The sequence below is a fragment of the Ranitomeya variabilis genome, chromosome 1, assembly GCF_051348905.1.
Source record: "Ranitomeya variabilis isolate aRanVar5 chromosome 1, aRanVar5.hap1, whole genome shotgun sequence".
In the NCBI taxonomy this organism is placed as follows: Eukaryota; Metazoa; Chordata; class Amphibia; order Anura; family Dendrobatidae; genus Ranitomeya; species Ranitomeya variabilis.
Genome location: NC_135232.1, coordinates 783,744,625 through 783,756,959, shown reverse-complemented (window position 1 = coordinate 783,756,959; position 12,335 = coordinate 783,744,625). Strand labels below are relative to the sequence as shown.

At 48.7% G+C, this 12,335-nt stretch overlaps 2 protein-coding genes across 2 annotated transcripts; one reads left to right on the top strand and one right to left on the bottom strand.

Moving 5' to 3' along the window:
- Nucleotides 1–971: 971 nt before the first annotated feature.
- Nucleotides 972–2,316, top strand: LOC143767641 (uncharacterized). Its single transcript, XM_077256133.1, has 3 exons — nt 972–1,154; nt 1,238–1,382; nt 1,469–2,316. The coding sequence occupies exons 2-3, from the start codon at nt 1,282–1,284 to the stop codon at nt 2,250–2,252; spliced, it is 885 nt and encodes a 294-aa protein (XP_077112248.1). The 5' UTR covers nt 972–1,154; nt 1,238–1,281; the 3' UTR covers nt 2,253–2,316.
- Nucleotides 2,317–2,524: 208 nt separating this feature from the next.
- LOC143798926 (uncharacterized) lies at nt 2,525–11,159 on the bottom strand. Its single transcript, XM_077281133.1, has 5 exons — nt 11,075–11,159; nt 10,504–10,619; nt 10,219–10,365; nt 3,491–3,713; nt 2,525–2,554 (listed from the first exon to the last, which is right to left on the bottom strand). The coding sequence occupies exons 1-5, from the start codon at nt 11,156–11,158 to the stop codon at nt 2,525–2,527; spliced, it is 600 nt and encodes a 199-aa protein (XP_077137248.1). The 5' UTR covers nt 11,159.
- Nucleotides 11,160–12,335: the final 1,176 nt, after the last annotated feature.

Genomic DNA, 12,335 nt, shown 5'->3' with positions numbered 1-12,335 from the left:
ACCTGGCACCTGCTCACAGTGCCAAAACCACTGGTAAATGGTTTACTGACCATGGTATTACTGTGCTCAATTGGCCTGCCAACTCTCCTGACCTGAACCCCATAGAGAATCTGTGGGATATTGTGAAGAGAAAGTTGAGAGACGCAAGACCCAACACTCTGGATGAGCTTAAGGCCGCTATTGAAGCATCCTGGGCCTCCATAACATCTCAGCAGTGTCACAGGCTGATTGCCTCCATGCCACGCCGCATTGAAGCAGTCATTTCTGCCAAAGGATTCCCGACCAAGTATTGAGTGCATAACTGAACATTATTATTTGATGGTTTTTTTGTTTGGTATTAAAAAACACTTTTGATTGGTCGGGTGAAATATGCTAATTTATTGAGACAGGTTTTTTGGGTTATCAGGAGTTGTATGCCAAAATCATCAGTATTAAAACAATAAAAGACCTGACAAATTTCAGTTGGTGGATAATGAATCTATAATATATGAAAGTTTAATTGTAATCATTACATTATGGTAAATAATGAAATTTAACACTATATGCTAATTTTTTGAGAAGGACCTGTATATAGCACAGCCACTTATTTAGCACATCCCATGTAGTATATAGCACAGGCCACATAGTATATTGCTCAGCCACGTATATAGCACAGCCCATGTAGTATATTGCTCAGCCACTTATATAGCACAGCCCATGTAGTATATTGCCGAGCCACGTATATATAGCACAGGCCACGTAGTATATAGCCTAACCACGTATATAGCACAGGCCATGTAGTATATTGCCCAGCCACTTATATAGCACAGCCCATGTAGTATATAGCACAGGCCACGTAGTATATAGCCCAGCCACATAGTAGCAGGGAAAAAAAATTTTTGCGTAACGACCCAAAAAACCTTCACTTACATGTATTTTCTTGCACACGGTCTTTGTGCAACTGTAGATAACCGTATATTTCTGTTCTTTCACTTTAAATTTTAATACAAATTTTCCCTTGTAATCTGTTATTTTTCAGATTGAAAAACACCCGGAGGTCTGGGACCGGTCACATGAGAATTACAAGGGGTCAAAGCGTGATGCCTGGCCCAAGATTGTAACAACTCTATTTCCTGAGTGGCCGAATCTACCTAAACAGTGGCAAACAACAATTTGTAAGTATTGATTTTTTAAATTTTTGGGAAAAAGTAAGGAAATGGGATTTGTAATATTTTATTTTTAAATTCTTTCATTTCAGTGGGCGATGTGAGGAAGAGGTGGCGGTCAGTGACAGATCGATTCATGAAGTCCCTCAAGACTCCGAGTGGCAGCTCGCCGCCAAGGAAGAGGGTGCCATATGCAGACCAGCTGCAGTTTATATTGGGAAGCCGGAGTTTGAGGAGGTAGTTTATATATAAAAATTGTTTAGCTTGACGTAATGATTGAAAATAGTATTTTTTTAACATTGTTTTTTTTCTTTGGTCTGCAGAACTGAAAGCAACATCTGTGCCCAAACACCTCCGGACCTAGGTGACTCCACGGAGGACAATATTGGAGAGGAAGTAGAAGAATGCAGGATGGGCAGCCAAGCTTCTCCGGGGGACATGTCTTTGTCCGGAAGGTCACAAGAGGTTACCGATACCTTTGGAGAACGTGACATAGCACCTCGTGCGGGAGAAGTTTTGGACTCTAACACTGCTTCTACTTCCTCGGACGCTGCAGCCAACTCTGGTGGTGGTGTGTCGAGGCACATGGGGATGGGGGCTGCTTCTGCCCGTCCCGTGGCTTTGAGAAGGGCGGCACCAAAGAAGTCTAAACAAGCTCAAGTTATAGAAAACTTAACAAGCCGTACGCTCAATCTGCTAGACAATTCGGCCAAGCAAGATGAGCAAGACAAATTTGGGTCACTTTTGGCAGACCGCCTTAGAACACTGCCACGGGACAAGCAGCAAATGTACATGACAGCAGCCAATTGTCTGTTAACGGCAATTGATGGGACATCCACCCTACCCCCAGCCCAACAAATTATGATGGGTATTTTTAATATTTTTAATAACCCCATTGTGCCTCCACCACCACCACCAGCAGCCGCACCGCAGCGTTATGGGCAGGCGGCAACATACAGGCCCGACCACGTAGAGGCCTACAGTTATGGCCATACACCTGGACCTACACCAACTGGCCATCGTACCAGTACACCCAATTCCAGTCTCTCCTCCCAACATGACTCATTTACGGGTTATGGATACCACCCGGAATATCACAATTTTTGAGATTTGATGTCTCCTCCTTTTTGAGTTGAGATGGGAGTGTAGACAATGTTTTACTGTGATGAGAGTTCCAGCCCAAATGTGAATAAGTTTTTTACGTTTTTTTCCCAAAAATCTAAGTTTATTGAAAAAAAATATTTTGTTATTGATTTTTGGATATTACATCAGCTAATGTATCTTCCTTTAATAATCTTCACAACATTTTCTGTTATGTAATAAAATTATTTTTTAATTTAATAAAAGAAGTTTGGTTATACTACTCTGAGTTGGAATGATTACCAAATGTGAAGACCGGATAATGTGATCTGATGAAGCAACATTAACAAAAACAAACAAACATGGAAACGATAATTATTAAAATCATATTTTGTATTTATTAACGATTATTTGCTTTCATATTGATGATTAAAAAGGGTCCTTGGTAGATAGGAAATAGGCTTCGCTAGATAGGGATTGGGCCTCGCATTTTCTCTGTTGTTATCATCTCTGCCATACACACTGGTTCCTTTTTTTGTATGGGTTTGGCCATCATATGTTCTCTGCTGTTATCGCTGACGTCCAGGCTTGGGCCTTGATTCGGTTTAGGCATCCGATCTTCTCTGCAGTTCAGGCTGCTCAACACCGGCACAAGAGTATTGCCAGTGCACGGCACCTTCAGGACTCATGAAGTAGTCTGCGAAGGTTTCTCTCACACGCACACCCGAGTTACATTGCCTTCCTTGACCAAAGTTGTCCACTGCAACTAATTCTGACACCTGTGGCTCCTCAACTACCTCTGTGCTGTATTCACGAGCATAGTTGTGGAGCACACAGCATGCCTTTATCACAGTGTCCACAGTCTCCGGATCTAACTGGATGGCAGTGTGAAAAATCCTCCACCGACTACACATGATCCCGAAGGTACATTCCACATATCTTCGTGCACGGCACAGCCTGTAATTGAAAATCCTACGCCGATCATCCAGTGCTCTTCGTGGGTATGGGCGCAGCAGGTTGGGCTTTAAGGGAAATGCCTCATCCGATACCATCACAAAGGCTGGGAGCGTGCCGCCATCTTGAAGAATTTGAAGTCCAATCTGTGATGACTGCAGCACCCGAGAGTCCCCAGAACTGCCATAAGCACCGACGTCGATGGCAACAAACTTGTAATGTGCGTCAGCCACCGCCATCAGGACCACAGAAAAAAACTTCTTATAATTAAAGAAGCTTGATCCTGATCGTGGTGGCTGCTGAACCCTTACATGTTTGCCATCAACAGCACCTACGCAGTTGGGGAAATTGGCCACAGTTTGAAAACCCGCTGCAACCTGCAGCCAAGTGTCCTCGGTTGGGCAAGGCATCAGGATGGGCTGCAACGTCTGCCAGATGACGGTACATGTGCACCGTACAATTTGCGAGATGGTGGATTTGCCTAGCCTAAATTGGAGGTGCAGGGATGTGTAGCTCTCTCCTGTAGCTAAAAACCTGATGAGAGAAAAAAAAAATTCTTTAGAATAACTAATAATGGGGGCACTCGCAGCATTGCGGCAGCACTATGGGGGAACTGGCAGCATTGCGGCAGCACTATGGGTGAACTGGCAGCATTGTGGCAGCATAATGGGGGCACTCGCAGCATTGCGGCAGCATTATGGGGGAACTGGCAGCATTGTGGCAGCATAATGGGGGCACTCGCAGCATTGCGGCAGCATTATGGGGGAACTGGCAGCATTGAGCCAGCATTATGGGGGAACTGGCAGCATTATGTGGGCACTCGCAGCATTGCGGCAGCATTATGGGGGAACTGGCAGCATTGTGGCAGCATAATGGGGGCACTCGCAGCATTGCGGCAGCATTATGGGGGAACTGGCAGCATTGTGGCAGCATAATGGGGGCACTCGCAGCATTGAGCCAGCATTATGGGGGAACTGGCAGCATTGTGGCAGCATAATGGGGGCACTCGCAGCATTGCGGCAGCATTATGGGGGAACTGGCAGCATTGTGGCAGCATTATGGGTGCATTCGCAGCATTGTGGCAGCATTATGGGGGAACTGGCAGCATTGAGCCAGCATTATGGGGGAACTGGCAGCATTATGTGGGCACTCGCAGCATTGCGGCAGCATTATGGGTGAACTGGCAGCATTGTGGCAGCATAATGGGGGCACTCGCAGCATTGCGGCAGCATTATGGGGGAACTGGCAGCCAGGGCCGGCGTTAAGCACAGGCAGACCAGGCAGCTGCCTGGGGCCCCCGCTCCTCCAAGGGCCCCCTGCTGGTTCCACAATGGAGCTTGCTTAAAATTAAAATAGCACAAGGCAGTGCTTCACTTTGCAGAAGAGGCAGACATAAGTGTATCTGTCTTATCTGTTCTGCAATGCGAGCGTTTCCTGACGGCGCTGCACTGCCTTGTGTTATCTATTGTAACGTCGGCTGCAATCCCCCAGGCAGAAGCAGTCAGGCGTGTTATACTGACCTGACCTGCGCTCTGCATGTTCTCCTGTTCTTCTGCTATGGCCGTCCATCCTCACTCTGCAGCAGGCTTCAGGGTTATAATTTATACTGTGTCCTGGGCTGGCAGCTGCTGTTCAGCGGCAGGACCTTCCTATGTCACACCTGACCACTGACGTTGTCCTGACGCTGCACAGCAGCCCCTGTCAGGACACAGTACAGGAGCTGTGCTGCCACCCAGGAGTTTTCCCATATGGAGACTTCACTGCTTACTGGTGAGTTTTTTTCAACTGCACTACCACACCAGTCACACACTGGCCACACCACCTCATTTTTTTGTTTCTTTAGCATTTTGTGTGTCTTTTGTACTTGGTATTTTTCAGCAGTAAAGAAACTGCTATAATGGTTTCTTAGGAAAAAAATGCTCAAAAAGATGTCAGGGTGTCTTCTAAGCCACTGACTTGTAAAGTATAGAGCATCCTCGGAGAAGAAAACCCCTGAGGGTCTCTTGTAACCAGGGCCGGACTGGCCATCGAGCAGTTCTGGCAAATGCCAGAAGGGCCTGTGCCAGTAGCGGGCTGCTGCGTGCCGACTCACCCCCCACCAGCGTTTTGCCACCGCATTCAACTATACTGGTGTCTATGACGCCGGTACAGTTGAATACAATGATGGAGGAGAGAGCGTCCGCTGACGCTCCCTCTCCCATCATTCCCTGCTCAGCCTCTGACACTGCGGGTGTGCGCACACTCACTATGTGCCAGGCAGTGCAGCGGCAGCCGCCGAGACAGGCGCAGGGAGCAACGCGGGCACAAGGAGAGGTGAGGAGTGTGGGTTGGTTTTTTTACTGGACTGTGGGGCCATTCTCGGGGGGGAGGAGAGATGCGGGCTGTGCTGTATACTACTATGCGGGTTGTACTATATGCTATGCGGGTTGTGCTATATACTATGCGGGCTTTGCTATATACTATGCGGGTTGTGCTATAAACTATGCGGGCTTTGCTATATACTATGCAGGTTTTGCTATATACTATGCAGGCTTTGCTATATACTATGTGGGTTGTGCTATATACTATGCGGGTTCTGCTATATACTATGCGGGTTGTGCTATATACTATGTGGGTTTTGCTATATACTATGCGGGTTTTGCTATATACTATGCGGGTTGTGCTATATACTATGCGGGCTTTGCTATATACTATGGGGGTATATTATATTCTATGGGGGAGGCCGTATTATATACTATGTGGCTGTGTTATACACTATTGTGGAGGTTAAGTTGTAAAGCGCTGCAGAATATGTTGGCGCTATATAAATAAAATTATTATTATTATTATTATATTCTATGGGGGAGGCTGTGTTATATACTATGGGGGGTATATTATATTCTATGGGGAGGCTGTGTTATATACTATGGGGGGCTGCATTCTATTCTATGGGGGCTACATTATATATTATGGGGAGGTGAGCTGTATTATATTCTATAGGGGTCTGTATTAGATTTTTTGAGGGATGATTGCATTATACTCTTTGATGGGGCTGCATTATATTCTGAGGGGAGGTGGGCTGCATTATATTCTATTCGGGGCCACATTATATTCTATGGGGGCTGTATTATATTTATATTCTTTGATGGGTGATTGCATTATACTCTATGAGTGTGCTGCATTAAACTATGAGGGGGGCTGCATTCTATTCTATGGGGTGGCTGCATTATACTCTGGGTTGGCTGCATTATACTCTGTGGGGTGGTGGCTGCATTATACTATATGTGGGCTGCATTATACTGTATTGAGGACTATGGGGAATATGTTATACTATATGAAGAACTATGGGGTGCATTACACCATGGGAAGTGAATTGTACTACATGGAGGACTATGGCGGTGCATTATACTATATGGAGCACTATGAGGAGTGTATTATGCTATATGGAGGACTATGAGGAGTGTATTATACTATATGGAGGACTAAGTAGTGTATTTTAATATATGGAGGACTATAGGGAGTGTATTATACTATATGGAGGACTGTGGTGCACATTATAATATATGCAGGACTATGGGGTGTATTTTACTAAACAAGCAAAAAGCTGCATATTCATCGAGTGATTGGATTGTTTATGCCGAAATAGAAATCATTGTTCTCAGCAGCACATCGCCGGTGTAAACTGTAGATGTGCTGCTGATAACATGATACTGTATAGTGATCTGTTAGTGATCGTTCTGTCCCATCATTATTCCTCAGCTGGTGGAAAGAGGCCGGGAAACAAGTGTTGAACAGCTTCAGTATTGTCGATCAAACTTATTTAGCGGCCTGAGATCAGCGCATATAAATACAACCGAAATGCTTTTGTGTGATGTGCAATATGTTAGCATTTGGGGCCCCATTTTAAACTTTGCCTAGGGCCCCACTTTGCCTAAAACCGGCCCTGCTGGCAGCATTGTGGCAGCATAATGGGGGCACTCGCAGCATTGAGCCAGCATTATGGGGGAACTGGCAGCATTGTGGCAGCATAATGGGGGCACTCGCAGCATTGCGGCAGCATTATGGGTGAACTGGCATCATTATGGCAGCATAATGGGGGCACTCGCAGCATTGCGGCAGCATTATGGGTGCATTCGCAGCATTGTGGCAGCATTATGGGGGAACTGGCAGCATTGAGCCAGCATTATGGGGGAACTGGCAGCATTATGTGGGCACTCGCAGCATTGCGGCAGCATTATGGGTGAACTGGCAGCATTGTGGCAGCATAATGGGGGCACTCGCAGCATTGCGGCAGCATTATGGGGGAACTGGCAGCATTGTGGCAGCATAATGGGGGCACTCGCAGCATTGCGGCAGCATTATGGGGGAACTGGCAGCATTGAGCCAGCATTATGGGGGAACTGGCAGCATTATGTGGGCACTCGCAGCATTGCGGCAGCATTATGGGGGAACTGGCAGCATTGTGGCAGCATAATGGGGGCACTCGCAGCATTGCGGCAGCATTGCGGCAGCATTATGGGGGAACTGGCAGCATTGTGGCAGCATAATGGGGGCACTCGCAGCATTGAGCCAGCATTATGGGGGAACTGGCAGCATTGTGGCAGCATAATGGGGGCACTCGCAGCATTGCGTCAGCATTATGGGGGAACTGGCAGCATTGTGGCAGCATTATGGGTGCATTCGCAGCATTGTGGCAGCATTATGGGGGAACTGGCAGCATTGAACCAGCATTATGGGGGAACTGGCAGCATTATGTGGGCACTCGCAGCATTGCGGCAGCATTATGGGTGAACTGGCAGCATTGTGGCAGCATAATGGGGGCACTCGCAGCATTGCGGCAGCATTATGGGGGAACTGGCAGCATTGTGGCAGCATAATGGGGGCACTCGCAGCATTGAGCCAGCATTATGGGGGAACTGGCAGCATTGTGGCAGCATAATGGGGGCACTCGCAGCATTGCGGCAGCATTATGGGTGAACTGGCAGCATTATGGCAGCATAATGGGGGCACTCGCAGCATTGCGGCAGCATTATGGGGGAACTGGCAGCATTGTGGCAGCATAATGGGGGCACTCGCAGCATTGCGGCAGCATTATGGGGGAACTGGCAGCATTGAGCCAGCATTATGGGGGAACTGGCAGCATTATGTGGGCACTCGCAGCATTGCGGCAGCATTATGGGGGAACTGGCAGCATTGTGGCAGCATAATGGGGGCACTCGCAGCATTGCGGCAGCATTATGGGGGAACTGGCAGCATTGTGGCAGCATAATGGGGGCACTCGCAGCATTGAGCCAGCATTATGGGGGAACTGGCAGCATTGTGGCAGCATAATGGGGGCACTCGCAGCATTGCGGCAGCATTATGGGGGAACTGGCAGCATTGTGGCAGCATTATGGGTGCATTCGCAGCATTGTGGCAGCATTATGGGGGAACTGGCAGCATTGAGCCAGCATTATGGGGGAACTGGCAGCATTATGTGGGCACTCGCAGCATTGCGGCAGCATTATGGGTGAACTGGCAGCATTGTGGCAGCATAATGGGGGCACTCGCAGCATTGCGGCAGCATTATGGGGGAACTGGCAGCATTGTGGCAGCATAATGGGGGCACTCGCAGCATTGAGCCAGCATTATGGGGGAACTGGCAGCATTGTGGCAGCATAATGGGGGCACTCGCAGCATTGCGGCAGCATTATGGGTGAACTGGCAGCATTATGGCAGCATAATGGGGGCACTCGCAGCATTGCGGCAGCATTATGGGTGAACTGGCAGCATTATGGCAGCATAATGGGGGCACTCGCAGCATTGCGGCAGCATTATGGGGGAACTGGCAGCATTGTGGCAGCATAATGGGGGCACTCGCAGCATTGCGGCAGCATTATGGGGGAACTGGCAGCATTGAGCCAGCATTATGGGGGAACTGGCAGCATTATGTGGGCACTCGCAGCATTGCGGCAGCATTATGGGGGAACTGGCAGCATTGTGGCAGCATAATGGGGGCACTCGCAGCATTGCGGCAGCATTATGGGGGAACTGGCAGCATTGTGGCAGCATAATGGGGGCACTCGCAGCATTGAGCCAGCATTATGGGGGAACTGGCAGCATTGTGGCAGCATAATGGGGGCACTCGCAGCATTGCGGCAGCATTATGGGTGAACTGGCAGCATTATGGCAGCATAATGGGGGCACTCGCAGCATTGCGGCAGCATTATGGGTGAACTGGCAGCATTATGGCAGCATAATGGGGGCACTCGCAGCATTGCGGCAGCATTATGGGGGAACTGGCAGCATTGTGGCAGCATAATGGGGGCACTCGCAGCATTGCGGCAGCATTATGGGGGAACTGGCAGCATTGAGCCAGCATTATGGGGGAACTGGCAGCATTATGTGGGCACTCGCAGCATTGCGGCAGCATTATGGGGGAACTGGCAGCATTGTGGCAGCATAATGGGGGCACTCGCAGCATTGCGGCAGCATTATGGGGGAACTGGCAGCATTGTGGCAGCATAATGGGGGCACTCGCAGCATTGAGCCAGCATTATGGGGGAACTGGCAGCATTGTGGCAGCATAATGGGGGCACTCGCAGCATTGCGGCAGCATTATGGGGGAACTGGCAGCATTGTGGCAGCATTATGGGTGCATTCGCAGCATTGTGGCAGCATTATGGGGGAACTGGCAGCATTGAGCCAGCATTATGGGGGAACTGGCAGCATTATGTGGGCACTCGCAGCATTGCGGCAGCATTATGGGGGAACTGGCAGCATTGTGGCAGCATAATGGGGGCACTCGCAGCATTGCGGCAGCATTATGGGGGAACTGGCAGCATTGAGCCAGCATTATGGGGGAACTGGCAGCATTATGTGGGCACTCGCAGCATTGCGGCAGCATTATGGGGGAACTGGCAGCATTGTGGCAGCATTATGGGTGCATTCGCAGCATTGTGGAAGCATTATGGGGGAACTAGCAGCATTATGGGGGCACTCGCACTATTGCAGCAGCATTAAGAGGGAAACTGGCAGCATTGTGGCAGCATTTAGGGGGGCACTCGCAGCAAGGCCTTACCGCAAGGTGATGAGCAGCCTTTCCTCTGCAGAGATTGCTCTTCGCATGACCGTATCTTCATAACTGAGGTGTGGACCAAGAAGAATTAGAAGACGATCAAATGCCTCAATGGAAAGCCGGCAAAACTGAGTAAATTTATCTGGAAACCTGAAAATAATAATAAAAAAAAAGATTAAAATCAAATAATTTTAAACACACATTTTAAACATAAAGTACGTTGTATATAGCAATAAAAAGTAACAAATAAAATCAGCTGTCAATATACCATTTCTCCCTATATCTTACCTCCTTAAATCCCGGTAAAGGACATGGAAGTGTCCCTTTTCCTCCCGTTCCTGAATAATGGGATGAACCCACATCCTTTTTTGACGTCTGCTATTCCTTCTTCTCCGAGATTGCTCCTATGGGAGAATATAGAATGTATTATTACATGGAACTGTACAACGCATGGAAAACTGCTGCCAATCCGCAGCGTCATAAACTCGGCATCTCCGCAGCCTAAGGCTGGGTTAACATTGCGTTCCCCCAGTCCGCTAGCCGGATTTCGTTACACCGCTGCGTAACGCGGTGAAACGTAGTCTGCTAGCGCCGTCATTGACTCCTATGTCGGACGCATCGGAAGCCATGTGCCGTCATTTCAGTGCCGGTCGGACCCCGAGACTCGGACTGCAGCGTTGCCGGGTCTGTCACTGCTAGCGCTGATAGAGCTAGCAGATGCTCTATCGGCGCTAGCGATGTGCCAAAGTCAGCTCTTGCGATACAGCAGCCCGTAAACGTATGTGTTGAACGGGCTGCTGTACACAGTGTGAAACCAGCCTAATACGCAAAGTGTTCACATCTAATGACATTATCTTACCTGCTCGCTGTGGTGGTGCAGCAAAAGCAGTGCCGTATGCAACAGTAGCCGGTTCTGTTGTGGAGTAAGACGATGGTGTGGCATGTTGAATCCAACAAAGAAGCAAAATGGAGAAGAGGGGTTGGACCAGGAAATGACCTCATGGGAGGTTTTTTTTTTACAACCAACTTTGTGTTCTAAAAAACGCACAAAAAACGCACCAAAAAACGCATTAAAAACGCACAAAAAACGCACCAAAAACGCACAAAAAAGGCATAAGGATTTCCTGGGAGTGGTGCCAGATTTTCCTCAGGAAAATTCTGCACAAATTCTGCACAAAATCCTGACGTGTGCACATACCCTAAGGCCATGTTCACACGCTGCGGGTTCCTCTGCGGGTTAATCCCGCAGCGGAATTGAAAATCTGCAGGGCAAAACCGCTGTGGTTATCCCTGCAGATTTATCGCGGTTTGTTCCGCGGTTTCCGCTGCGGGATTACTGCTGTACTATTGATGCTGCATATGCAGCAATATGCAGCATCAATAGTAATGTAAAAAATAATAAAAATTGGCTATACTCACCCTCTGACGTCGCGATCTCCCCGGCGCTGCAAGCGGCTGTGCCGACAAGGACCTTCGTGACGTCACGGTCATGTGACCGCGGCGTCATCACGGTCATGTGACCGCGACGTCACCACAGGTCCTGTTCGGCACAGCAACTGAGACCGGACGGCCGCGGGCAGCGCTGAGAGGTGAGTATAGCTTCATTTTTTATTTTAATTCTTTTTTTTACACTATTTTATGGTTCCCAGGGCCTGGAGGAGAGTCTCCTCTCCTCCACCCCGGGTACCACCCGCACATTATCCGCTTACTTCCCGCAACGTGGGCACAGCCCCATGCGGGAAGTAAGCGGTTCAATGCATTTCTATGGGTGCAGAATCGCAGCGATTCTGCACAAAGAAGTGACATGCTGCGGGTTGTAAACCGCTGCGTTTCTGCGCGGTTTTTCCCGCAGCATGTGCACTGCGGTTTGCGGTTTCCATAGGGTTTACATGTTAATGTAAACGCTATGGAAACTGCTGCGGACCCGCAGCATCAAAATCGCGGCGGTTCCGCGGTAAAAACCGCAGCGTGTGAACATGGCCTAAGACTCTGACATTTATCTTTCCAGCTTATGCCCGTCAGTCTCCCATTTCCACAGCTGATTGAACTTGAATCAAAAGTCATCGAGGAGCCCTATGTAGAGATCAAGGGCGTACAGATGATTGACTCCAGCATGTACC

Bases quoted from the DNA above. Each gene is read 5' to 3' on its own strand.
- LOC143767641 (XM_077256133.1), top strand. From the start codon at position 1,282: ATGAAGTCCCTCAAGACTCCGAGTGGCAGCTCGCCGCCAAGGAAGAGG. The intron at 1,383-1,468 runs GTAGTTTATATA...TTTGGTCTGCAG, and splicing joins GGAAGCCGGAGTTTGAGGAG to AACTGAAAGCAACATCTGTG.
- LOC143798926 (XM_077281133.1), bottom strand. From the start codon at position 11,158: ATGCCACACCATCGTCTTACTCCACAACAGAACCGGCTACTGTTGCAT. The intron at 10,620-11,074 runs GTAAGATAATGT...ATTCTCCCATAG, and splicing joins TGCACCACCACAGCGAGCAG to GAGCAATCTCGGAGAAGAAG. The intron at 3,714-10,218 runs GTAAGGCCTTGC...TTCTCTCATCAG, and splicing joins AGGCTGCTCATCACCTTGCG to GTTTTTAGCTACAGGAGAGA.